The following is a 27800-nucleotide window of genomic DNA, read 5'->3' as shown; positions in this document are numbered from 1 at the left end:
AGGGGATGAGGAAGAAAAGACACGAACACCTGAGACAACCTCCTTCACCTGAGACAATCTCCTTCCTCTTCTGGCTGACATTTGGTTTCTGAAAACTTCTGCCCACACATGGTGAGCTCCTTGCCACTGGAAACACTGTCTAATTACCCAGCAATGGAGGGTCAAGGAAGGGATGGATGGACTCTCCAGCACACATCTTGTGCCAGGAAGTGAGCCATGGTGGCCAACACAGCCCCATGAGACTCAAAATGGTGATGAACTTATTACTAATAACGTGCTCTCCACAGTGACCTTAAGATGAATCTGACAACTCTATTTTTACCCAGAATACTTGGCTTTTCAAAATAAGCAAGATTAGGGATTCTAGTCCCCAAGACTGGCTTCTAGTTTACCAAGGACTGTTATTTCCACAACTCTGACACCAGGATGAGAGGAACACAAGTAATGCATTTTGACCCTTACTTAAACCTGACCATGGTGTGGGTGCTTTTAGACATCATAAACTTCTATTTTATAGCTCCCACTGCTGAATACATAATTGCATGCATGCTAAATTGCTTCAGTCATATCTGACTCTTTGCAACCCCATGGACTGTAGCCTGCCAGGCTCCTCTGTCTGTGGCATTCTCTAGGCAAGAATACTGGAGTGGGTTCCCATGCCCTCCTCCCGGGGATCTTCCCAATCCAGGAAATGAATCTGCAGATCTCGGATCTCCTGCATTGTCAGACAGGTTCTTCACCATTTGTGCCACCTGGGAAACCCTGAATATATCATTGCTGCTAAGTCACTTCAGTCATGTCCGACTCTGTGCGACCCCAGAGACGGCAGCCCACCAGGCTTCCCCGTCCCTGGGATTCTCCAGGCAAGAACACTGGAGTGGGTTGCCATTTCCTTCTCCAATGCATGAAAGTGAAAAGTGAAAGTGAAGTCGCTTAGTCGTGTCCGACCCTCAGTGACCCCATGGACTGCAGCCTTCCAGGCTCCTCCGTCCATGGGATTTTCCAGGCAAGAGTACTAGAGTGGGGTGCCATTGCCTTCTCCGGAATATATCATTAGTACAGATGTATTTTCTATGTGAACTCGAACTCACATAAGCCCCAAGCCATGATGAGCACTGCTGCACTCAGGATCATTTCAGTGGGGCACATGGAAGAATGCAAACCTACCAGACTACCAGTGCCTAGAGACATGTCTCCAGATCAACTACTAAGCAAAGGATAAACAAATGCTAGCCATCTTTGCTGACTTTCAGTAAGGCAAATGTCTCTGTGAGATTATTTCTCCATTCAGTTTAACTAAGTAAACCTATGCAAAGAGCCTTGCATGCCTGGACTGGACTACAGAACTACTGTACTAGAGCTCAATGCTGTGGGACAGATCAGGACACTGGCCTTACCTGACATTGTGACCGTCCTAGAGGCTCTTGCCCCAGCTGAGGGAATTAGGTATGAAGGAATTCATGTTGCAAATGCTCCTTCAATGTCTCTGTGCACACAGATGATATGATCAGTTTGCTTTTTGCTTAAAAGGTTGCAATACACCTTTAATGTCCTTGCATAAGGCCAAGAGCAGGAGGAAGTCCCACTCCCACATGGGGCACTGGGCTTCCACACTATTGTTGACATCCTCATCCTTCTGGTGCATCCTGGCATGTGTACCATCCCACAAGGCCAGATGCTATGTTGACCATGCTTAGCAGCATAGCAGGGTCATTAACAGAAACATGGACAAGGACCTTGTGGGACAGGGCAATACACATTATTCTAGAGATATCTTCCAAAATTTGTCCTGTCAGTCACAACAAATGAGAGCCCCACAAAACTCTGTGGAACTATTCTGCTACTGGCACTCTTACATTCCCCTCAGGGGCCCTGATTGCAACCATCTACTAAGTTCTAGAAAAAATACTTGCATAAGAAAGGATCTCAACTAATAGGATGATCTGGAGGCAAACAAAAAAACGTTCCCAGTCACATTTTCCCTTGAAACTTCTGGTCTGATGTTGAGATAAAATTCTCAGCACTTCTCTGTTCATCAGTTAGTCTTTGGAAGATGGCAATTCCACAGGACGGGATTAATCTGGGACTCTCTCTGTCTAACTTCCTGGAGTAGGGTGAAAGGTACATACCTCTTGAAGACAATTATGTGCCTTTTATTGGTTTGGTGGATACTGAGTGCATGACCCATGACTAAGAAAAATACTACAATCAGAAATATTGACCAAGTATTTCACAACTTTAGTTTTCATCCTCTAGTTATCTTAGGATATTTATACATTAGGTCAAAGTATAAAATATCTACTATATATATGTATACACACACAATTTATGAAGCAAAGAATAAGATCTTTGGCTGTAATTAATTTTAAATAATTTAAAGTTATCTGTAATTAGTATACTTACTGTGTTTTTCCTCTTTTTGTTGCTTTACTGTCATTTGGCTTTTTGACATTGATTCTTGATGGTCATGCATAAGATTTGCATCTGATATTTTTTCATGAGCTACAAGAGAGATATAGTTAGCCCACTGAATAGAAAAATACATCTACTATGAAATCTCTACATATCAAATTCATAATAAGCAAAGAGAAATATTCTAAGTTTTCTGAAGTTATAGTAAAGTTACCATCATGCTAGATCTGATAACACTGTGAGAAGAGTTTTAATAGATACGTTTTGAATCTTTCTCATTATCTTATAAATATTTCCAGGCATTATATATAGTTTGTATTTGTCTCTGTTTCTCTTAGGTTATTTATATTTTATAGATTGACATAGACTTCAGAGACCAACAAAACACGTGTACCATTTGCTAATTAAAGTATTATTTGTAACTGCATATAAATGTTCATGCATGGGAAATTGGATAAACAATCTAATATATGTACTATAAACTTTGTGAAGTGACGTGAAAGTCATTCAGTCATGTCTGACTCTTTGTGACCCCATGGACTATACAGTCCATGGAATTCTCCAGGTCAGAATACTGGAGTGGGTAGCCTTCCCCTTCTCCAAGGGATCTTCCCGACCCAGGAATCAAACCAGGGTCTCCTGCATTGCAGGTGGATTATTTACCAACTGAGCTATCAGGGAAATTCCATAAACTTTGTAAATTATGCTAAATAATATGGTACCATCAGATGTATGTAAAGATGTAAAAGGAATCAAATGAATCTCTATAAACTGACTTGGAGGGATTTCAAGGAGATAATATTAAGAGAGGGAAAAAAAACAAAAGGAGAAATGTATGGTACCTTTCAGATAAGGAAGATGGGGGAAAAGGAAATAAATAAGAGGAAGGGAGAGAATTAGAGAGATAGTTACCTTTACAAAATGACACACAAGTGAGATAGAAAAAAATGTAACTGGTTACCTACAGGATGCAAGGGAGCAAACTAAGGAAGAAATAGTACTCCTTTAAGTATACCTTTTTGCATAGTATTTACTTTTGGAAGCAAGTTCAGGTTCCACATGTTTCAAAAATAAAATTAAAACAAAAAAGAGAAACTAAAACTGAAAGCAAACTTAGAGAAATTAACCTACTGAAAAAAACAAGTACTAATGCAAGTAACTCATCAATACAATATTTGACATATACCCTCATTCATGGGCAGAAGCGTGGAGAGATTGTCAACATATGACAAAATATTTCCAGTAGGCTTTTTTTTTTCCATATGAATAGGCAAAACAATTTCAAAATAATTTTCAAAGTCTAACAAATGAGTAAATGTGTTATTTAGAGAGAACAGTCGCAGAGTGTGCTAAGTCATTCAGTTGTGTCTGACTCTTTGGACTGTAGCCCATCAGGCTCCTCTGCCCAAAGGACTTTTCAGGCAAGAATACTGGAGTGAGTTGTCATTTCCTTCTCCAGGGGATCTTCCTGAGCCAGGGATGAAACCTGCATTTTCTGTGTCTCCTGCACTGCAGGAGGATTCTTTACCCACTGAGCTATCAGGGAAGCCCCTTAGGAAGGAAATACACACATGAAATGAAAGAAGGCAGAACAAGTCCTGAGGGGGTAAAGCAGAATTGAAGATTTCCAAGATTTATCATGAATTCTAAACATGTCTATGCAGGTTTATATACACATATACAGGTATACATGCTAATGTACATGTATAAAATATGTATGTATGTGTAAATACATATATAGAAATGTGAACCTACTTAAGAAACCTGACTCCAGTCTAGATCTTACATGTGATCTTTCAGGCAGAATCAGACAACTATAACGGCATTGCCTGGAGTTAACTTTGGGGCTTCCCAGGTGGCGCTAGTGGGAAAAAATCCTCTTGCCAATGCAGGAGACAAAAGGGACACAGGTTCAATCCCTGGATTGGGAAGATTCCGTGGAGGAGGGCATGGCAACCCACTCCAGGATTCTTGCCTGGGGAATTCCCTGGACAGAGGAGCCTGGCAGGCTACAGTCCATGAGGTCATAAAGAGTCAGACGCAACTGAAGCAGCTTCGCACACATGCAGCACGTACCATGGGGAAAAGAAGTTTAACTCACAGAGACTTGATGCACAGCCAGTGCACTGCAGCCACTGGAGAAGCTGCAGTCATGGACATAGCCCTCCCTTCCCACCACTCTCTTAAGCACACTGCATTCTTAGCTCAGTCACCATCAACTGGAAGCCTCAGTGTGGCGGTCGTAGGGGTGGACTTGATTAGGGCATTGTACTATTCCAGCACTGCCACTGACTGCATTACCTTATGGGAGAAGGGTGAAGAGGGACTGAAGAAACTTTTCTCAGTTATGATTCAGTATTCAAGATGTTTCAGGGGATCCATAAATTACCAAGAGTCTTTTGTCTGGAGCTCCTTCAGCTGTGAGATGATACTCTTCTACATCTCATACCAGGTTTGCACTGGTATTAATACATCTAACCCTCACCTATAGCTGCTCCAAGTGGGGAAACAGAACATGGCTATAGCTTGGGCGCTTTCCTGATTGAACTATTGCAGTAAGTGAGTAAACGTTTGTTACTTTTAGTTTGGCTTGCTCTTTTAATTGGCCAACTCAAAAACTGGTATCTCTCTCAGACAGCAAGCAAGGTAAATGAAGCTCAAAGCCTTTCAGAAGGCACACTTCGGGATGGCACACTTTGGGATGTACTTAGTAAATCTGTGGGACCTTCTAGGGTGAGGTGGGGGAGGGTACCACAGGAGCATTAGCAAGAGTCTGAGCGGACCCTGGGGCACTGTGACAACCAGGCCAGTGTGTTTTGGACAGGGCTAGCAATCACACAGGGTGCCTTAGGAAAGTGCAATTGTATTTCTTTAGGCTTTTCAGTTCTGAGGGGGAACAGTTTCTTTTCTCTAGACCTTGATTCATTAGCCAAGACACCTGCTGGGTCAATCAAATTAGATTAACCAGAGGGGCTCTGAGAAAGCTAGGGCAGCAATTTGTGTGCTACTGCTTATGGTTCCGGAGAAGGCAATGGCACCCCACTCCAGTACTCTTGCCTGGAAAATCCCATGGACGGAGGAGCCTGGTAGGCTGCAGTCCATGGGGTCGCTAAGAGTCGATCATGACTGAGCGACTTCAGTTTCACTTTTCACTTTCATGCATTGGAGAAGGAAATGGCAACCCACTCCACTATTCTTGCCTGGAGAATCCCAGGGATGGAGGAGCCTGGTGGGCTGCAGTCTCTGGGGTCGCACAGAGTCAGACACGACTGAAGCGACTTAGCAGCAGCAGCAGCAGCAGCTTATGGTCCGCTAGCAATGGGATGTAAAGCTGTGGGAAACCCTGCATGCCTAGCTGTACACACTAACTACTGTTAGCTCTAAATTTGTTCTTGGGACTAACAATGAGCTACTGAGATGTATGTTTTAACAACAACAACAACAACAAAAAAAAAAAAATGAAAGAGAGAGAGAGCCATAGGATCACTGTTCCCAGTAGCAAAAGAAAAGAAACCTGGTAGTTTGCCTTCATACTAAAGGTATTAATCTTGTTAAACTTAGTGAAGGGGAGCGGCACACACACACTGTGCAGAAGGTACAAAATACCTTCTTTAGAGAGCCTTGACAGCAGTCATGTTGGCTGAGGAGGTGGAAGAAGAGTGGGGAATAAAAAGAGCATACATTTGAAACTCTCTCCTTCATCACCGGGGAATTATTTTGGATCTGACAGAATGACCAACCTGTGATGAGTTCTCTACCACTGAAAAACATGTTTGGATCATCACTGCAGAAATGATAGTGTCCCTTAGTGCCACACTGGTGGTCCCAGGGTCTACGCTGAGGACAGTGAGATATTTAACCAGATTTGGATTTCTTGATTCATTCATGCCACCCTTGCTAGATAACTACTGAGCTCAAATAAGCCTCCTCCTAAGGTCAGGTTATTGGGAACTATACAATCTAGATATTGACTGACAGATTGTTGGACACGGAATAGCACCTACTGCCAATGTAGCAGTGACTGACCAACAGTAAAAACAACATGAAAATGATAATCAGTAACCTATTCCTGAACAATCTAGGCCTGGATCCCCAGAAGAGATCTACCGGTGAATATCCAATATGACATGTCAGAGAGGTAGGCTGATGGGATTACTACCAAGGAACTGAAGACCCACTGGATGCCTAGAAGGAAGCTGAACTAGTGTCCATCTAGAGATGACTCCTACAACTAATACAAGTGTCACTGCTCAGTGCTTTCCACTGAATTTAGACATGAGTATTCTGAGAGCCCACCAACTTCTATCAAGAACTCTCTTGGACTTCCTTGGTGGCACAGTGGATGAGTGTCAATACAGGGGACACAAGATTGATCCCTGGTTGGGGAAGATTCCACATGCCGTGGAGCAACTGAGCCCATGCACCACAGCTACTGAGCCTGAGCTCTAAATCTGGTGAGCTGAAACGACTGAGCCTGAATGCTGCAACTACTGAACCCATGTGCCTAGGGCCTGTGGTCCACAACAAGAGTAGCCACTGCAATGATAAGCCCGAGCATTGCAACAAATAGTAGGCCCTACTCACTGCAACTGGAGAAAGCCCACTCAAAGCAATGAAGATTCAGCAAAGCCAAAAATAAACAAATGTCTTAAAGAAAGAAAAGAAAAAAAGAACACTTTGCTTTCAAAAATGCACAAGACTATGAGTTAGACCAAGTCCCTATGTCCACAAGGGGAACATGAGGACAGAGGTCAGTATATTTCCTGGGTCTTTTGGATACGGTGGTTATGTGACTATCATCTCAACTCCTGACACCAGAAGGATGGAGAAACACATAATATTCACCACATAAGGGAGAGAGATCTGGGTAAGCACCCTAGGCCATTGGGTCTGAGGCCATTACCAGTGGGATCCTTACCAGATCCAACGATGGGTGTGTCCCTTTAAATCACTACAAATTTCCATTGTTTTGGCCCCACTGATATATGTATCGTTAGTATAGGTTAACTGTCAGTGTGAAACCCTGCTTTGTATTCCTGAGAGGAACTACCATACTTCCACAAGGCTAACAAAATTCTCTGAATATCTGTCATTAATGCAAAAGTGATGATATGAAAATGCTCCACCATCAAAGGGTGCAACAGACTTCCACTTTATTGATGACATTGTCTTTGGGTCCAACATGGGCACTACTCGACAAAGACTGGATGGATGCCCCACAGACCGACATATGGCAGCTCTGTGGAGCCATTATTATGGACAAGGCACTCTTAATAAAATTCCTGAGCATGATCTGTAAGGGGCAAGATATCTCATTCCAGAAAACAGTGCCAAGCTTTGGTCCTCTCTACTTCCACAAATGAAGAGAAGGCCCAGAGACTGGTGGGACAACTAAGAGATTACATTCTCACTTTCCTTATGTATGGTCTGTGATGACACTCATCTATAGGGTAAATAGAAAGGCCGCTTCCTTTCCATGGGGTCATGACTAAGAGGATGCCATGCAGGCCCTCCAACAGGTCATCAGGCTGGCACCCTTCTAATCCCTATTTGTTCTTTGAGTTACAGAATTCAGTAGCATTTCTGTTTACCAGTTGGAGGCTGTGGCAGAAGACCACTGAAATAGGCCAGAGGCACCCCTTTAGGCTTTCAAACGCACACCTCTAAGAGTCAGCTGAAAGGTAAACATCCTTTAAGAGACATTTACTGGTCTATTATAGGGCCTTGGTAGATGCTGAGTGATTGACCTATGACCACAAAATCAGAAATACCAAACAAGAGATATGAATAATTTTGCCTTTGTTCTCTAGTTATCTGAGAGAATTCACACATTAAGTCTTCTATACAGCATATTTCAAATACATACTCATTAGCCAAAGAGAAATAATCTGATGAGTTTAATTAAAAATAAGTTAACATTATCTATAATTATTATACTTACAACTGAGTCTTCTTTCTTTAGAAGGTCTTTGTTTCTTTACTTCCAGTTGAGTTTCTGACATTGACTCTTGCTCAAGCACAGGATTTTCATCTGGTACTTTATCACTAGCTATATAAACAGAGATATTTACTCCAATAAATGGAAGAATAGATACACTGTTTGATTCTATACTTTCAAATTACTGACAAATGTATGTTAACATTTTCTCATATTTTAAAAAACTATAGTAAATTATTATAATACTGGACTGATATGAAAATGGTAAGAAGAGTCTTAATGATGTATACTGAAACTGTCTCATTATTTCATTCATATTCATAGGTTTCAAATATGTTCTGATTAGGTCTCCAGTTTCCTTAACACTTTAGGTTAAAACATAGTCATAAACCAAACCACAAAATGGTATATGCACAAGATTATTCATCACAGCATATTTGCAATTACAAAATACTCAAAATCATTTATACTTGCAAACTGGTTCACCAATAAACCAAAGTATATACTATAAACTATGGTATTATCAGCTATGGTATACAGTATGGTCCAAACAACTGTGCACACAACTGTAAGGAAATGAAAAAGGTATAAACTAACATGGAGGTATTTCCAGTATATAAAGTTAAGTGAAATAAAAAACTAAGGATATCTAATACACTGTATTTTAGGACACAACAAAAGAAAACCAAAAAAATTGGCAGTTACCTTTACAAAATGAAACATAAGGTAAATCAGAAAACAAAACAGTTTGTCACCAAAGACACTGCAGACCATGCTCACTGAATTACACTCGATGACTCTGTTAGTACTAACAGAGTCCCCGGCACTGGTAGATAGCCTACAACATAGAGAATTTTTGAGACTCATTTTTAATGAAAAAGTATCTAAAGCTCTCAAGATCATTTTGCCAGTGACCTGAGGAGACCAGTCAGACTGGGATACTTCTCCTCAGGAGGTAATTTCTGAGACTTGGTGAGGGGGTGTGTCACAACAGACTCCTTCATTCTGAGTGCTTTGACAGTGACCACTCTGCCCAAGAAAGGGGGACGACAATGATGTGAACACTTGATTGCCTCTCTCCTTCCCCAGCTTGTTTCTTAAGTGTGGCCCACTTATGATGAGTATACTAACACTTAAGAAGGTGATGCCCGATAAGCATCTGATGGTCTTCTGGTTCAAAAATGAACATAAAGAAGAGTAGATGACGTGACTGGTAACCAGACTCCGATTACCAGTGTCATTTGTGCAACCTGTGCTGGTTTCCTAGCTACATGAAGCCTCCTTATAAGGTTATATCAGTTGGTTCACAAGACAATCCAGATATTCAGTGACAAATTTCAGGGAAAAGAAGAACCAATCACAGACAGATATCATTTAGCCAGTGAAGAAAGTGTTCTAAAAATGGTAATCAAGAACCCACATATAGATGATCTGATTAAGTGGTTTCTCAAGGAAATCTCTGGGTCTAGTTACTTAACCATGGGATCTCAAGGAGAACACTGAAGGGCTGTCCACCAAGGCAGTGGTAGGTAGTGGTCCATAGGTGACCCAAAACCCAGAAACTCTAGAGTTCAAATGATGATGACATCTATGACTAACACAAGTGCTCTTCTTTTGCATTTCCCATTGAATCTTGAGGTGAACTGAAACACACCCCACCCCTACTACTTTTACGCAATTTCTCAGTATTCTATACAAACAAGAATTAAGGTTAGGCCAAGGTCCGTATAGTCAAAGTTATGGTTTTTTCAGTAGTCATGTACAGATGTGAGAGTTGGACCATAAAGAAGGCTGAGCAATGAAGAATTGATGATTTCAAACTGTGGTGCTGGAGAAGACCCTTGAGAGTCCCTTGGACAGCAAGGAGATCAAACCAATCCTAAAGGAAATCTGTCCTGAATATTCATTGGAAGGACTGGTGTTGAAGCTGAAGCTCCAATACTATGGCCACCTGATGTGAAGAGTCGACTCATTGGAAAAGACCCTGATTCTGGGAAAGACTGAGGGCAGGAAGAGAAGCGGGGACAGAAAGAGAAGTGGGCGACAGAGGATGAAATGTTTGGATGGCATCACTGACTCAATGGACATGAGTTTGAGCAAACTCAGGGAAATAGTGAAGGGCAGGGAAGCCTGGTGTGCTGCAGTCCATGGAGTCACAAAGAGTCAGACATGACTTAGCAACTGAACACAACAAAGCTCCTTAACTTCCCAGTTGTGACATGAGGATATGTGATAAAGTCACAGTTCAGTAGAGAGATAGGTGAGAATTGCATATCTGGGCCTTTTAGATACTGATGTACATATGACTAAGATCTCCATAACCACAGACACTACAATGAGGAGGAAACAGATAATGCTCACTGGTTTTCGGTCTGAGCTCACCAAATGGAATCGTTATCCAAATTCAACTATAGGCATATCCTTACATGCCACTAAAATTTTCCATTGTTATGGCTTGCATTACTGAAAGTATTATTGGCACAGAGGTACAGCATCTCACTCACTTCTACCATTAAGACCTACTGCATTTTGGGTCATTTTAATAGGGCATCTGGAAAACTATTTTTGGGCAATAGGATAAGGGGGTGGCAGATGATGAGATGGTTGAATGGTATCACTGACTCAATGGGCATGAATTTGAGTAAACTCTGGGAGATAGTGAAGGACAGGGAAGGCTGTTATGCTGCAGTTCATGGGGTCCCAAAGAGTGGGAGACAACTTAGCAAATGGAAAACAACAACCAGACTACCAGTGTCTAGCACCTTTACCATCAAAAAACAGTTCACTGTACTTATTGCTGAGCTTAATGAAACTAAAGTTCTCCACCAAGTTATTTCTCCATTTATACACACTTTCAGTCTGTGTGTAAGGCCTTGGGATGCCTAGAGACTTGACTGATTATTGTTGGCTCAATGCCACAGTATAGCAGTGGACACTGGCGTTTCATGCTCCTGTGACCTTCATAGAGATTTACTGCCCAAGTAGAGTGAAGTAAGTATGCAGCAACTGATATCACAAACACCCCCCTTTTAAACATTCCTGTTCACACTAATGACCAGGGTTGGTTTGCCTTATATGGAATGGGTTGTGATATACCTTCATGTCCTTCCATAAGCCCATGACCTAGAAAAAGCCCTGCTCCAAGATCAAGTACTAACCTTCCACTATATTGGACTTACCTGGTGGCTCAGATGGTAAAGCCTCTGCCTACAATATGGGAGACCCGGATTTAATCTCTGGGTTGGGAAGATCCTCTGGGGAAGGAAATGGCAACCCACTCCAGTACTCTTGCCCAAAAAATCCCATGGATGGAGGAGCTTGGGAGGCTACAGTCCATGGGGTCGCAGAGAGTTGGACACGACTGAGCGACTTCACTTTTACTTTTTCACTTTCCATTCTATGGATGGCATTCTCCACTGGACCCAAACAAGTGTACTACCCAACAAGGACTAGATTCCATGATGATCCACATGTGACCACATCTGAGTCATTAATGTAAAGATGGTACAAGGACCTAGTATCCAACTAAAATCCCTAGGGGCAAAGTGGAAAGGGGTACATTGTCTCATTCCAAGCTTCAAGGAACTGAGGTTTTTCCCTTCTCAATCCCCCCAAAATACAAAGCAGACCAAGGTTTTTTGAAGCACTCCAAAATGTCAATCTTCTTTCAGTCTCTACCACAACAAACACAAAGGACACTCAGTGCAGGTGTATGAATATATGTATGTTTATGTGCATGTATATGTACATATATGTGTATACACGTGTTCAACTCTAGGTCAAAATCCTATGTTTGATTTTGCAGGTCCAACCACAGATAATTACAAAGTATCTACCTGACAGTTCACATGGGGGAATACTTCTCAGTTCAGTTCACTTCAGTCATTCAGTTGTGTCCGACTCTTCACGACCCCATGAATCGCAGCATGCCAGGCCTCCCTGTCCATCACCAACTCCCGGAGTTCACTCAGACTCACGTCCATTGAGTCAGTGATGCCATCCAGCCATCTCATCCTCTGTCATCCCCTTCTCCTCCTGCCCCCAATCCCTCCCAGCATCAGAGTCTTTTCCAATGAGTCAACTCTTTGCATGAGGTGGCCAAAGTACTGGAGTTTCAGCTTTAGCATCATTCCCTCCAAAGAAATCTCAGGGAGGATCTCTTCCAGAATGGACTGGTTGGATTTCCTTGCAGTCCAAGGGACTCACAAGAGTCTTTTCCAACATCACAGTTCAAAGGCATCAATTCTTTGGCGCTGAGCCTTTTTCACAGTCCAACTCTCACATCCATACATGACCACTGGAAAAACCATAGCCTTGACTAGATGGACCTCTGTTGGCAAAGTAATGTCTCTGCTTTTGAATATGCTATCTAGGTTGGTCATAACTTTCCTTCCAAGGAGTAAGTGTCTTTTAATTTCATGGCTGCAATCACCATCTGCAGTGATTTGGGAGCCCAGAAAAATAAAGTCTGACACTGTTTCCCCATCTGTTTGCCATGAAGTGATGGAACCAGATGCCATGATCTTCGTTTTCTGAATGTTGAGCTTTAAGCCAACTTTTTCACTCTCTACTTTCACTTTCATCAAGAGGCTTTTGAGTTTCTCTTCACTTTCTGCCATAACGGTGGTGTCATCTGAATATCTGAGGTTATTGATATTTCTCCCAGCAATCTTGATTCCAGCTTGTGCTTCTTCCAGTTCAGCATTTCTCATGATGTACTCTGCATAGAAGTTAAATAAGCAGGGTGACAATATACAGCCTTGACGTACTCCTTTTCCTATTTGGAACCAGCCTGTTGTTCCATGTCCAGTTCTAACTATTGCTTCCTGACCTGCATACAGATTTCTCAAGAGGCAGATCAGGTGGTCTGATATTCCCATCTCTTTCAGAATTTTCCACAGTTTCTTGTGATCCACACAGTCAAAGGCTTTGGCATAGTCAATAAAGCAGAAATAGATGTTTTTCTGGAACTCTCTTGCTTTTTCCATGATCCAGCGGATGTTGGCCATTTGATCTCTGGTTCCTCTGTCTTTTCTAAAACCAGTTTGAACATATGGAAGTTCACGGTTCACATATTGCTGAAGCCTGGCTTGGAGAATTTTGAGCATTACTTTACTAGCATGTGAGATGAGTGCAATTGTGCGATAGTTTGAGCATTCTTTGGCATTGCCTTTCTTTGGGATTGGAATGAAAACTGACCTTTTCCAGTGCTGTGGTCACTGCTGAGTTTTCCAAATTTGCTGGCATATTGAGTGCAGCACTTTCACAGCATCATCTTTCAGGATTTGAAATAGCTCAACTGGAATTCCATCACCTCCACTAGCTTTGTTCGTAGTGATGCTTTCTAAGGCCTACTTGACTTCACATTCCAGGATGTCTGGCTCAAGGTCAGTGATCACACCATTGTGATTATCTGGGTTGTGAAGATCTTTTTTGTACAGGTCTTCTGTGTATTCTTGCCATCTCTTCTTAATATCTCTGCTTCTGTTATGTCCATACCATTTCTGTCCTTTATCGAGCCCATCTTTGCATGAAATGTTCCCTTGGTATCTCTGATTTTCTTGAAGAGATCTCTAGTCTTTCCCATTCTGGTGTTTTCCTCTATTTCTTTGCACTGATCGCTGAAGAAGGCTTTCTTATCTCTTCTTGTTACTCTTTGGAACTCTGCATTCAGATGCTTATATCTTTCCTTTTCTCCTTTGCTTTTCACTTCTCTTCTTTCACAGCTATTTGTAAGGCCTCCCCGGACAGCCATTTTGCTTTTTTGCATTTCTTTTCCATGGGGATGGTCTTGATCCCTGTCTCCTGTACAATGTCACGAACCTCATTCCATAGTTCATCAGGCACTCTATCAGATCTAGGCCCTTAAATCTACTTTTCACCTCCACTATATAATCATAAGGGATTTGATTTAGGTCATAGCTGAATGGTCTAGTGGTTTTCCTTACTTTCTTCAATTTAAGTCTGAATTTGGCAATAAGGAGTTCATGATCTGAGCCACAGTCAGCTCCTGGTCTTGTTTTTGCTGACTCTATAGAACTTCTCCATCTTTGGCTGCAAAGAATATAATCAATCTGATTTTGGTGTTGACCATTTGGTGATGTCCATGTATAGAGTCTTCTTTTGCATTGTTGGAAGAGGGTGTTTGTTATGACCAGTGCAGTTTCTTGGCAAAACTCTATTAGTCTTTGCCCTGCTTCATTCCATATTCCAAGGCCAAATTTGCCTGTTACTCCAGGTGTTTCTTGACTTCCTACTTTTGCATTCCAGTCCCCTATAATGAAAAGGACATCTCTTTTGGGTGTTAGTTCTAAAAGGTCTTGTAGGTCTTTATAGAACTGTTCAACTTCAGCTTCTTCAGTGTTACTGGTTGGGGCATAGACTTGGATTACTGTGATATTGAATGGTTTGCCTTGGAAACAAACAGAGATCATTCTGTCGTTTTTGAGATTGCATCCAAGTACTGCATCTCAGACTCTTTTGTTGACCATGATGGCTACTCCATTTCTTCTGAGGGATTCCTGCCCACAGTAGTAGATATAATGGTCATCTGAGTTAAATTCACCCATTCCAGTCCATTTTAGTTCGCTGATTGCTAGAATGTCGACATTCACTCTTGCCACCCCATACCAAATTTGATGCATATCCAGTGAACTTTAAACACTGAAAGTAGTTGCAGTAGAGGACCAAGGCCCATCCACACCATGTTCTTATGCATTCTGGATTCCTATACCAGCTGCCTCTATTAGAGGCCTCCCTATGAAAGGGAGAGAAGGGGTCAGCTGATATTTGTACTTCTCAGGTGCCTCTTACAGACCACTTTACTGGGGGTACCTGAAGATAGTTTTCTGGGTTACTACTCAGTATTCAGGACTTTTACACTCCTAGCCATCCTGCATCAGTATTCACAAGGATTGGGGCCATAGTAAGGATGAGCCTTTTGTTTGGGGCTCCTTCAGATATGACATCATCTTCCCTCAGCCCCTACTCCCATCAGTATTGATACATCTGACCCTTGCCTGTTTTCTTTCTGTGGGGAAAATTTAAAAGACATTCCAAGTCTTTCCATTTAGACTTGCTTATACTATTAAAGGAAGTGAATAAAAGCTTGTTACTTTCAGTTTGGCTTGCTCTCTTAATTGACCAAGTCAAAAAAGGCAGCCTTCTCTGCCAGATTAGTGCAGAGAACAAAGTAGTCACTAAAGTAAAATTCTTTTCTGGAAGGAACACTTTGAGAAGTGCTAGGGAGACTCTTTCAGGGCTCAGGGCTGGATCATTTGCAGGAGTCAAAGGGTCCCACAGGCACATTGTCCGTCAGGCTAATGTGTCTCCAGAAGAGCTAGTGGACACCATGGGGCTGTCCAGCAGAGTGCCACTGTATTGTCTTATGTGCAACTCTACTCACATTCTTCTAAGCCCTGCTTAACTGCAGTTAAGGCCATGTTAGAGGAGCATAGGAAGATTGTGAACCTATCCAATTTGAACACCTGTCTCTCAAAAATTTGCCTGGTAAAGAAACAGAAATAACTTCTCTCTTTTCTAAGCTTAATGCAGGAAAAAGTCTCCTTGAGACTACATCCCTATTCAGTAACTCAGCTGACTTGTATACCAGATCATGAGTTCACAGTTACTCAACTGATTCTGGCTGTTCAATCAACAGAACCACCTTGGCAACAGTAGTATCTGACATCATGATGATTGCAAAAACTTGTCCAGAGTGTGGGAACTTGTTAGGCAGCAACTGATGCCACAAATGCCCTTTTCCATATTCCTTCAAACAGGGGTGATTCAGATCAGTTCATCTTTGTGTGGAATGATAACAACTCACCATTCACACCCTTCCACAATGCTACTTGAATTTCCTATTTGTCAGCAATGCATCACCTGGAAAATCTCCCACTACTAGAGGAGGGGCTTGTCTTTCTACTCTGCTGATAATATCATTCTATTGAGTCCACAGAAGAGAGCTACCCATCAAGGGCTGAACATCCTGCTAATACACAAGTGGCAACTTGCTGGGCCATTTTTTTACAGAAAGCGTACAAGCACCCAAGTGAAATTTCTGGACATGATCAGGATATGCTGTCTCATTGTCTCATTCCATGGGAGAAGACTGCTTCTGACCCTCGCCACTCCAACAATTAAAAAGGAGGTCCATGGACTGATGGAACTCTTCACCTGCCTGCATTCTTAATGCCAACCATTTACAGGGTTACATAAAAGGTCATTTCCTTTCATTGGGGCCACAGCCAAGAGGATGACCTGGAAGCCCTTCAACAAGCCCCAGGCTACCCCTTTTTTTTGGTGTCTCTGATCCATTTTGCCTTTTGAGTTAACAGATATCAGCAACCTCTCTATTCACCAACTGGAGTTTAAGGCAGAAGGACACTGCTAGAGGCATCAGTTGGAGTTTTTAATTCATCATCTCTAGGAATATCTGGCTGAAAGGTACACAGCCTTTAAGAGAAAATTATTAGTCCATTATTGGGCTTTAGTGCATACTGAGCACATGACCCATGACTGTGAAATAAGTCTCAAGAGAAGAAATTCCAACTAAAAGTTATCAATAGTTTTGCTTTTGCTCTCTATTTAAGGGCATTCCCACTTTGCTGCTAAGTCACTTCAGTTGTGTCCGACTCTGTGCGACCCCATAGACAGCAGCCCACCCAGGCTCCCCCATCCCTGGGATTCTCCAGGCAAGAACACTGGAGTGGGTTGCCATTTCCTTCCCCAATGCATGAAAATGAAAAGTGAAAGTGAAGTCGCTCAGTTGTGTCTGACCCTCAGCGACCCCATGGACTGCAGCCTTCCAGGCTCCTCCGTCCATGGGATTTTCTAGGCAAGAGTACTGGAGTGGGGTGCCATTGCCTTCTCTGATTCCCACTTAAGGTCAGTGTAAAATTTTTATAAAAATATGACCAGATAGGATTCCTGGAGTGGAGATGGCCACATTTGCTCTGCTGCTCCTACAGTTTAGGAGCATACATCATCATCTGAGGATGGCTCATAAGCTGGACAAGTAAGACCTTGTGGTTTATTACTGTCTTTTATATGTGATGCAAACTGGAATGAAGATTGATAGTAAAAACTAAATGTCATAAATTTTTATCAAAGCTAATGGATCAGTTAAAAGTTCTTAAACAGTTGGGTGATAATGAATGTTACTCAAGAAATAATAGTTGTTGTTCACTCATTTGTGTCTGACTCTTTGCAACCCCATGGACTGCAGCATTCCAGGCTTCCCTGTCCTTCACTACCTCCCAGAGTATGTTCAAACTGATGTCCATTGAATTGGTGATACCATGCAACCATCTCATCCTCTGTCGTCCTCTTCTCCACCTGCCTTCAATCCTTCCAGCATCAAGGTCTTTTGCAATAAGTCGGCTCTTTGCAGCAGGTGGCCAAAGTATTGGAGCTTCAGCTTCAGCACCATTCCTTTCAATGAATATTCAGGGTTAATTTCCTTTAGAATTGACTGGCTTAAACTCCTTGCTGTCCAAGGGACTCTCAAGAGTCTTCTTCAGCACCACAGTTTGACAGCATCAATTCTTCATTGCTCAGCCTTCTTTACAGTCCAACTCACATCCACACATGATTACTGGAAAAAATATAACTTTGACTATATGAATCTTTGTCAGCAAAGTGATGTCTGTGGTTTTTTAATATGCTGTCTTTTTTTTTTTTTTTTAATATGCTGTCTTGGTATGTCATGGCTTTTTTCCCAAGGAGCAAGTGTCTTTTAATTTCATGGCTGCAGTCTCTGCCCATTTGGAGAACTATGCTTTGAAAATGTTTTGTATACAGATAATGAAGTTCATGCTGGGTGATTTCACAAAAACATGATCAAGTCCCACTATACTGCAAGTCTTTTAACAGATGTCAAAACAGCGTTGGAGAACTCACCGATGAAAATGTATGGAAGGTGAAAGGCAACATGAAAGATAACATATTTATAATTGTTTAAAGAACGGAGAGACTTAGGACTGGTGGGACTGAAGAATATACTGATGCTGAAGAAAAATGAAAATATGGGAGCAACCTCTCTGCTCACTCAGCCACCTCAGCAATGATCTTCAACTTAGGACCCAAGCAACATGACATCAGGCAGCTATACTGGAATACAAATTCCTCTTGGTGCCCACAATCCAGCATTCCAGCTAATATCCCAGCAGAAGTTCCTCACAGTACAGGTTTAACAAGTAAAACTACCCAGCCTACTCCACAGACTACTCCAGGCACTGATTCTGCACTATACTGCAGTTTCCCAGGGAGATATCTAACTAACATCAGAGGACTCTGCTAGAGCTCAGAAATATAGCAAATATGCTGGCAGAGCTTTGCACTATGATGTCACCAATGCAGAGCAAAATCTAGAGAAGGCCCTCAAGTTACTGACTATAGTTAGAAAATGCAGTCTTTGTAGAAAAGATCCATGCTTAAAGAACAGACTAACATGCTTAAAGAACTCAATCTTCAGCTTATCATGAGCACAGTTTTAAAGACTTCATTTCCACCATCTGTAACCATGAAATCTGTGTCTGTGTATCAGATTCCTGTTGATGCTTTTGGCAGACTTAACCCGTTTTCTTTGTCCTTGAGTGGATCCAGAAGTCTCTGGATATATAGGAATGATGTGAGCAAGATTCTAAAAGTGCCCACTGAACCCTGCTTGTTCTAAAAATGAAAACATACATTTATAAAATACTTTGGGAATCAGCTTAGTATCTTAATCTACATAAATTAAGGAATCTTTAAATCTATAATTTGGACCAACAGTCCATACTAGTTCGCTATAAAATGCTAAATTGAACTTTTAATAAACACTACCAGAATACTCTACACTAGAGACCATGTTTTTGTTTTCCTCAGAAAAATGGATATGAATGTCCCAAACTGTTAGATGAATCTGAGATTTTTAAAATTTCAACTTATATTCATATTAAACACAGAATGTATTTAAAGTTAAAATGTTCACAGAGGAAATATATTAAGGTAAAGAGGCAGAATCAGTTTTAGATGTAAGAATGACATTGGCTTCCTGTTTTCCCTTATCCATTGAAGGTGAAGATGAATTGGGATTTGCTTCATAGGAATTTAACCATGTATTAAAGAATGAAAACAACATGTTTGCAGTAATGCCTGGAAACTTGGTGTTTTGAGGTAAGGTTCTTTGCTACTATGGAATGAATTCCAAAGAGTGTACAGCTTGAAAGATGGAGATCATAAGAACATAGATTCTCAGTTGCTAATTGTATAAATTTTGTGGGGAATTGTGGATTTACAATGTCTCCTGCATTTATGCTATGTAAAAAATAAATACAAGGACTCTTTGAACTAGTTTTTTTTTTAAATCCCAAATACATCTTCATGAACCAAAGAAAAGATCTTCTGACGAGTACAATTTAAATTTTTTTTCATGTATTCAAAAACTATTTATTGGATGCCTGTTTTGGGTCAGGCACTGTGCTTTTTGCTGAGGATATACTAGCAGCAAGATAGCCAAGGGTCCATCCTTGTGGTGCTCACAGTAATTCAGAGACACAGCAAGGAAACATAAAACAGTGTGACAATTGGAACAGGTAAAAAACAAGGTTATCCACAATTATTTTACTTACTGACACTTTCAGGTCCAGAAGATTTTTGTTTCTCTACATGAATTTCTGTTTCTAACTTTAAGTCTTGCTGCATAAACATGAGACTTTCATCTGATACATCATCACGAGCTACATAAAGAGACACATTTAGTGCATTAAGCAGAAGAATGGATCTTGAAATCCCTATATATTAAGTTTATACATGTGTTTACAGTATTTTTTTCCTTTTTATAAATACATAAATAAATTACCCTCATGCTAGACCTGATATGAAAATGGCGAGAAAAATTTCAATGTGTGTAAGTCTCATTATTTCACAAATGTTTGCTGATGTCAAATATATTTTATATTAGTCCCTACTTGTTTTACATTATTATAGTTTAGGTTAATATATACTCATAGACCACATGATGAAAATGTATATGTAAAGGTTATTCATCACACCACATTTTTTATCACAAAATACTCAGAAGCACCTAAATATACTAGCATATGAGATTACTTGAATAGCAAGGTACATACTATAAATTAGGGTAATATAAATTATTATTTATACAAAGAGTTACACATAAAGCTATAAAAAAGATACTTATAACCCAACTTGGAAGGATTGCTAGATGAGAGGTTAAGTATAAACAAAAAAAATGGAAAGAGAAGATATCAAATATTCTATTTTTTTAGGAAAGAGAAGAGTAAGAAATAAAAAGAAAATGTAAGATATTTACCTTTAGGAAAAGAAATACAGGAAAGAGAAAGAGAAAATAATGTATTTGGTCACCAAAAGTTGCATGCAGAACTGGGCACAATGACTACTATTAAATCTAAACATGTTGCTGGCAGTGATGACATCCTCAATACAACTGTTTCTCATATTTAATGAGAAAATAGGTAGAGTCCCAGGGGTTGCTTTGCCCAGTGACACAAAGAAATGATAGAGATTTGGATAGTTTGACTCCACTATAAGGAAAGTAATATTGTTAAAATTAACTGGAGACAGCAGCACCTTTTCTGGTGTGTCACTGCAGACCCTCTCTTTCAGAACATTTTCCATGGCTACTATGCCCAAGGAGGATGAAGAATGGGGTAGGTGGGAGAAAAGTCATGTACACCTGAGCCTCTCCTTCCTTTACTAGCTATTATTTGCTCTTGACTGGTCCAATCGTGGTTAGTTCTCAAACAATTCTCAAAAACTTTTGAGTTTTCAAACAATTTTTGAGTTCTCAAACAATTCTCAAAAAACTTTTTTGGCCCACCCTTACAGCTACCCAGTAAGGTGCTCTGCAAGCCACTTGAGAATCCCTTGATTCAACAAAAAAAAGTGAGGAAAGTAAGTGATGAGACTGTTTACCAGACTCAGATCTAAGTTCATTCTTGCCACTCTAACTGGTTACCTGGCTCAATTAAACCTCCTTATAAAGTGATGTCAACTGGTTCATGGCACAATCTATATGTGAACTGAAAACTTTCCAAGCAAAGAAAAAGCAGCTACTGGCAAGACACTAACTTTTCACTAGTAGTCAGAGTGATGCAAAAACGGTAATAGGGTACTTACTCCTGGATCACAGGGTCAAGATCTTTCCCAAAGACATCTATGGGTTTTCTTACCCAACAGTAGGTCTCAACAAGGAGACTGACAGGCTCTCCATCAGATATCTGGGACTAGATAATGACCTTTGGGCACAATGGGGTCCACATACTGATAACTCCTATGACTAATGAAAGTAACATTCTCTCCAACCCTTCCAGTGAATCTTGACATGAATCAGAGTGAAGCCCCTTACTTGTATCCAGATCTCTTAACCTTAAAAATAAACAAGGCTATGAGTTAGGCCAAGGTCCCTGTGTCTCCACTGGGAACATGAGGATAATTTACAAATCTCCCACCTCCCCAACATGAGGATGGGGAGGTGAGGAATAGTTTTATTCTTTGGTCTTTTTGGAGCAAGATGAGGGAAAAGTGTGTGTGTGTGTGTGTGTGTGTGTGTGTGTGTGTGTGTGTGTGTATCCCCAGTCCATGCTTAGAAATCCTACAACTGAGGCCATTTCAGTGGCCCTTCATAAAAAACTGAACCTAACAAACTACCAGTACCTAGTGCCTTCGACAGCCAAAGTAACTACCTAGAGGATTAAAAGCTCATTACTGAGCTTAATGAAGCAAAAGTTCTCCACAAGACTATTTCTCCATTTTAGTAACCCATTTGGCCTGTGGATGAGGCCTCAGGTATATGGAGAGTCAATTGATTATTAGAGGCTTAATGCTGAGCACAGAAGAATTGATGCTTTTGAACTGTGGTGTTGGAGAAGACTCTTGAGAGTCCCTTGGACTGCAAGGAGATCCAACCAGTCCATCCTAAAGGAGATCAGTCCTGGGTGTTCATTGGAAGGACTGATGTTGAAGCTGAAACTCCAGTACTTTTGGCCACCTCATGCGAAGAACTGACTCATTTGAAAAGACCCTGATGCTGGGAAAGATTGAGGGCAGAAGGAGAAGGGGACAACAGAGGATGAGATGGTTGGATGGCATCACTGACTCAATGGACACGGGTTTGGGTGGACTCTGGGAGTTGGTGATGGACAGGGAGGCCTGGTGTGCTGCAGTTCATGGGGTCGCAGAGTCGGACACAACTGAGCGACTGAACTGAACTATGGAGAACAGTATGAGGGTTCCTTAAAAAACTAAAACTAGAACTACCATATGACCCAGCAATCCCCCTACTGGGCATGTACCCTGAGAAAAGCATAATTCAAAAATACACATGCACCTCAATGTTCATTGCAGCACTATTTACAATACCCAGGACAAAGAAACAACCTAGATATTCATTGACAGATAAATGGATAAAGAAGATATAGTATGTATATACAATAGACTATTACTCAGTCATACAAAAGAAAGAAATTGGGTCATTTGTAGTCACACATGGTTGAACCTAGAATCTGTCATACAAAGTGAAGTCAGTCAAAAAGAGAAAAACAAATATCAAGTATTAACAAATATATATGGAATCTATAAAAATGGTACTGATAAACCTATATGCAGAGAAAGAAAAGACATGCAGGCATAGAGAATGGACTTGTGGACAAAGAAAGGGAAAGAGAAGTCAGGACAAACTGAGAGATTGGGACTGACATAAATACACTACCATGCATAAAAGAGATAGCTGGTAAGATAGCTACCTGTGTACAATACAGGGAGCTCAACTTGTTGCTCTGTGGTGACGCAGATGGGTGGCAAGGGGGACATAGGGTGAGAAAGATCCAAGAGGGAAGGAATACATGTATACTTACAGCCAATTCATGTTGTTGTACAGCAGAAACTAACACAACATAACATTGTAAAGCAATTACACTCCAACTAAAAAAAAGATCCTATTATAAACCATAATGGAAAAAGAAGGAAATGGTAACCCATTCCAGAATTCTTGCTTGGGAAATCCCATGGACAGAGGAGCTGGGTGGGCTATCATCAATGGAGTCATAAAAGAGTTGGACGTGACTTAGCAACTAAACAGCAACAGGAACAATGATAAACCATAATGGAAAAGAATATTTTAAAAAAGAGTGTATATATATGTATGTATAACTGAATCCTTCTGGTATATAACAGCAACTAACAACAAAAACCAAGTATACTTCAATAAAAATAAATAAGAAAAATAATCTTTAAAATAAAATACATGCCACATACATATTTGTGAACCAAAGAAAAAAGATAATTTGATGAGTTTAATTTAAAATATTTATTAAAAATTATCTATACTTATTATACTTACTAGTGTGTCCTTCCCTTCTGTGACTTTTTCCTTTCTTTACATGTTGTTGGATTTTTGAATCTAGATTCTCATGCATACGCTTTTTATCTCGTACTTTATCATGAGCTATATAGAGAGATACATTTAGTCTGCTAAGTGAATAAAACAGATATTATTGTGAAATCTCTAATTTCAAATTTACAATAATTGTACAACAACATTTTCTCTTATTTTAATAAAATTTTAAATGAATTGCCACAATGCTAGATCCACATGAAAATTGTGAGATCAATTCTGATAGATGTAAGTTGAAGCTGTCTGCTTCATAAACATTCCTAGGAATCAAATATTTGTATATTAGTCTCCAGTTTTCTTGTGTTATTTACACTTTAGGTAAATATATATTTATAGGCCAAATAATGAAAATGTGTATGTACAAGTTTTCCATTACAATATTATGTATAATTACAAAATAATTAAAATCAGCAAATATATAAACATAGAAGATTGGTTGATTGGTTGAATCAAACTAAAGTATATATTATAAACTATGGTAAAGTATAAATTACAGTACTTGGTAGTATAAACAAGTGTACCTATTGCTGCAAAGGAAATGCAAAAAAAAAAAAAAAAAACCTCTACAAAATGATTCGGAGGGATTTCAAGGAGGTAGTATTAGGTGGAAAAAAAAACTGAAATGAGTATCTTGCATGCTACCTTTTGTGAAAGAAAGGGACATAAGAAAGAAATACAAAAACAGGGGGCAAAAGAGTTATTTTTCAATCAAACATGGAGAAGACAAACCAAAAAACAATTTAGTTGGATACCTACAAAAGGAGGGTGAGGACTACGGAATGAAGGGAAGGTATAAGAAAGGAATGACACTTTACATATATCGCTTTGCCCATTTATTACCTTTGGGAAAAGGTCCATGTTTTACATATTTAAAAAATAAAAAGGAAGACTAACATTGAAAGCAAACTTGAAGCTACTGAAGGAAAAAATAAGCACAAATTCAAGTAACTCATCAACTATGAACAACCATCAGCTGCTGAACCACCATTGACAGGAGGATGTTGGAATCCACCAAGAAAAAGATACCCCATGTCCCAGGACAAAAGAGATGCCACAACAAGGCAGTAGGAGGGAGACAATCACATTAAAATCAAACCTCATACCAGCCAGAGATGCTTGGAGGGCACAAACAAAACCTTATGTGCACCAGGACCCAGGGAAAGGACCAGTGATCCCTACAAGAGTCTAAGCCAGACCTGCCTGAGAGTGTTTGAGGGTCTCCTGTAGAGGCATGAGTCAGCAGTGGACTAACATGGGAACAGGAGCACTGGCAGCAATAGTCCTGGGAGGTGTGGCATGTTGGCATTAAGTCCTCTTGGAGATCACCATGGGTCCTACTAAAGAGCCTACAGTCCTGACACAGAGACTGCAGACTCTAGGACTGGGCCACCTCAGGCCAAACTACAGGGAGAGACCACAGCCCCACCCATCAGCATAAAATTGGATAACAGATTTACTGAGTATGGCCCATCCCACCAGAGTAAGACCCAGGTTTCCCCACAGCCAGTCCCTTAAGAAGCTTCCACAAGCCTCTTATCCTCCTCCATCAGATGGCAGACAGAATGAAAACCATAATCACAGAAACTAACCAAAATGATCACATGGATCACAGCCTTGGGTGACTCAATAAAACTATGAGCCATGCTGTGCAGCACCAGCCAAGACAGATGGGTTATGGTGGACAGTTCTGATGAAATGTGGTTCACTGGAGAAGGAAATGGCAAACGACTTCAGCATTCTTGCTTTGAGAACCCCATGAACAGTATGAAAAAGGCAAGAAGATATGACACTGAAAGAGCCCTCCACGTGTCCAATATGCTACTGGGGAAGAGTGAAGAAATAGATCCAGAAAGACTGAAGAGGCTGTGCCAAAGTGGAAATGAGGCCAGTTTTGGATGTGTCTGGTGGTGAAAGTAAAGTCTGATGCCATAAAAAGCGATATTGCATAAGAATCTAGAATGTTAGGTCCACGAATCAAAGTAAATTGGATGTGGTTAAACAGGAGATGGCAAGAGTAAACACTAACATTTTAGGAATCAGTGAACTAAAATGGACAGAATTGGGCAAATTTAGTTCAGATGACCATTATATCTACTACTGTGGGCAAGAATTTCCTCCATTTCCTCTCCTCTCTAAGGGAAATGGAGGAAATTCCTCTAAGGAGAGGAAATGGAGAAGCCCCATAGTCAACAAGAGAGTCTGAAATGCAGTACTTGGGTACAATCTCAAAAACTACAAAATGATCTCAGTTTGCTTCCAAGGCAAACCATTCAACATCACAGTAATTCAAGTCTATGCCCCAACAACTGATGCCGAAGAAGCTGAAGTTGAACAGTTCAATGAAGACCTACAAGACCTTCTAGAACTAACACCAAAACAAGGTGTCCTTTTCATCACAGGGGATTGAAATGAAAACAAAGGAAGTCAAGAGAGCTAGCTGCTGCTGCTGCTAAGTCACTTCAGTCGTGTCCAATTCTGTGCAACCCCATAGATGGCAGCCCACCAGGCTCCCCCCTCCCTGGGATCCTCCAGGCAAGAATACTGGAGTGGGTTGCCATTTCCTTTTCCAATGCATGAAAGTGAACAGTGAAAGTGAAGTCGCTCAGTCGTGTCCAACTCCTAAAAACCCCATGGACTGCAGCCTACCAGGCTCCTCCATCCATGGGATTTGCCAGGCAAGAGTACTGGAGTGGGTTGCCATTGCCTTCTCCAAGAGATAGCTAGAGTAAAGAGCAAATTTGGCCTTGGAGTACAAAATGAAGTAGGGCAAGGATAATAGAGTTTTGCCAAGGGAATGCACTGGTCATAGTTAACACTCTCCCAACAACACAAGAGATGACTCTACAAATGGACATTACCAGATGATCAATACTGAAATCAGACTGATTATATTCTTTGAAGTTGAAGAAACAGCAGCTCTATACAGTCAGCAAAACAAGACCCAGAGCTGAATGTGGCTCAGATCATGAGCTCCTTATTGCAAAATTCAGACATAAATTGAAGAAAGTGGGGAAAAACCACTAGGTCATTCAGGTATCACCTAAATCAAACCCCTTATGATTATATAGTAGAAGTAGCAAATAGATTCAAAGAATTATATCTGATAGAAAGAGTGCCTGAAGAACTATGGATAGAGGTTTGTAATACTGTATAGGAGGTGGTGAACAAAACCATCCCAAAGAAAAAGAAATTCAAGAAGGCAAAATACTTGTCTGAGGAGGCCTTACAAAGAGCTGAGAAAAGAAGAGAAGCGAAAGGGAAAGATACACCCATCTGAATACAGAGTTCCAAAGAATAGCAAGGAGAGATAAGAAAGCCTTCCTAAGTGATCAATGCAAAGAAATAGAGGAAAACAGTAGAATGGGAAAGACTAGAGATCTCTTCAGGAAAATCAGATACACCATGGGAACAGTTCATGCAGAGATGGGCACAGTAAAGGACAGAAAAATGATAATGACCTACACAGAAGAACTGTACAAAAAAAAGTCTTAATGACCAGGAGAGAGTGCAACATCTTGGAGTGTGAATTCAAGTGGGTCTTAGGAAGCATTTCTACGAACAAAGCTAGTGTAAATGATGGAATTCCAGCTGGGCTATTGAAAATCCTAAAAGATGATGCTGTTAAAGTGCTGCACTCAATATGCCAGCAAATTTGGAAAACTCAGCAGAGGCCACAGAACTGGAAAAGGTCAATTTTCATTCCAATCCAAAAGAAGGGCAACGCCAAAGAATGCTCAAACTACCGCACATTTGTGCTTATTTCACATGCTTGCAAGGTAACGCTCAAAATCCTTCAAGCTGGGCTTCAACAGTACATGAACTGAGAACTTCCAGATGTACAAACTGGTTTTAGAAAAGGTAGAAGAACCAAACAACAAATTGTCCACATCCATTGGATCATAAAAAAAAGCAAGAGAATTTCAGAAAAGCATCTACTTCTGCTTCACTGACTACACTAAGGCCTTTGACTGTGTGGATCACAACAAACTGTGGAAAATTCTTAAAGAGATGGGAATACCAGACAACTGA

At 40.7% G+C, this 27800-nt stretch overlaps 1 protein-coding gene and 1 pseudogene across 1 annotated transcript in view; one reads left to right on the top strand and one right to left on the bottom strand.

The window, feature by feature from the left end:
* LOC113902735 (coiled-coil domain-containing protein 7-like) overlaps positions 1–25069 on the bottom strand; it is a 169077-nt gene extending 144008 nt beyond the window's left edge. The window contains exons 1-5 of the mRNA XM_027558129.1: positions 25024–25069; positions 23718–23822; positions 19966–20073; positions 8354–8461; positions 2404–2502 (exon numbers count right to left, since the gene is read on the bottom strand). Of these exons, the coding sequence (XP_027413930.1) occupies positions 2404–2502; positions 8354–8461; positions 19966–20073; positions 23718–23822; positions 25024–25069 (466 nt within the window). The remainder of the gene's footprint in view (positions 1–2403; positions 2503–8353; positions 8462–19965; positions 20074–23717; positions 23823–25023) is intronic.
* Positions 16042–18837, top strand: LOC113902848 (annotated as a pseudogene).
* Positions 25070–27800: the final 2731 nt, after the last annotated feature.

This window comes from Bos indicus x Bos taurus, chromosome 13 (assembly GCF_003369695.1).
Source record: "Bos indicus x Bos taurus breed Angus x Brahman F1 hybrid chromosome 13, Bos_hybrid_MaternalHap_v2.0, whole genome shotgun sequence".
NCBI lineage: Eukaryota > Metazoa > Chordata > Mammalia > Artiodactyla > Bovidae > Bos > Bos indicus x Bos taurus.
The sequence above is the reverse complement of the archived record's forward strand: the minus strand, read 5'-3'. Positions and strand labels throughout refer to the sequence as shown.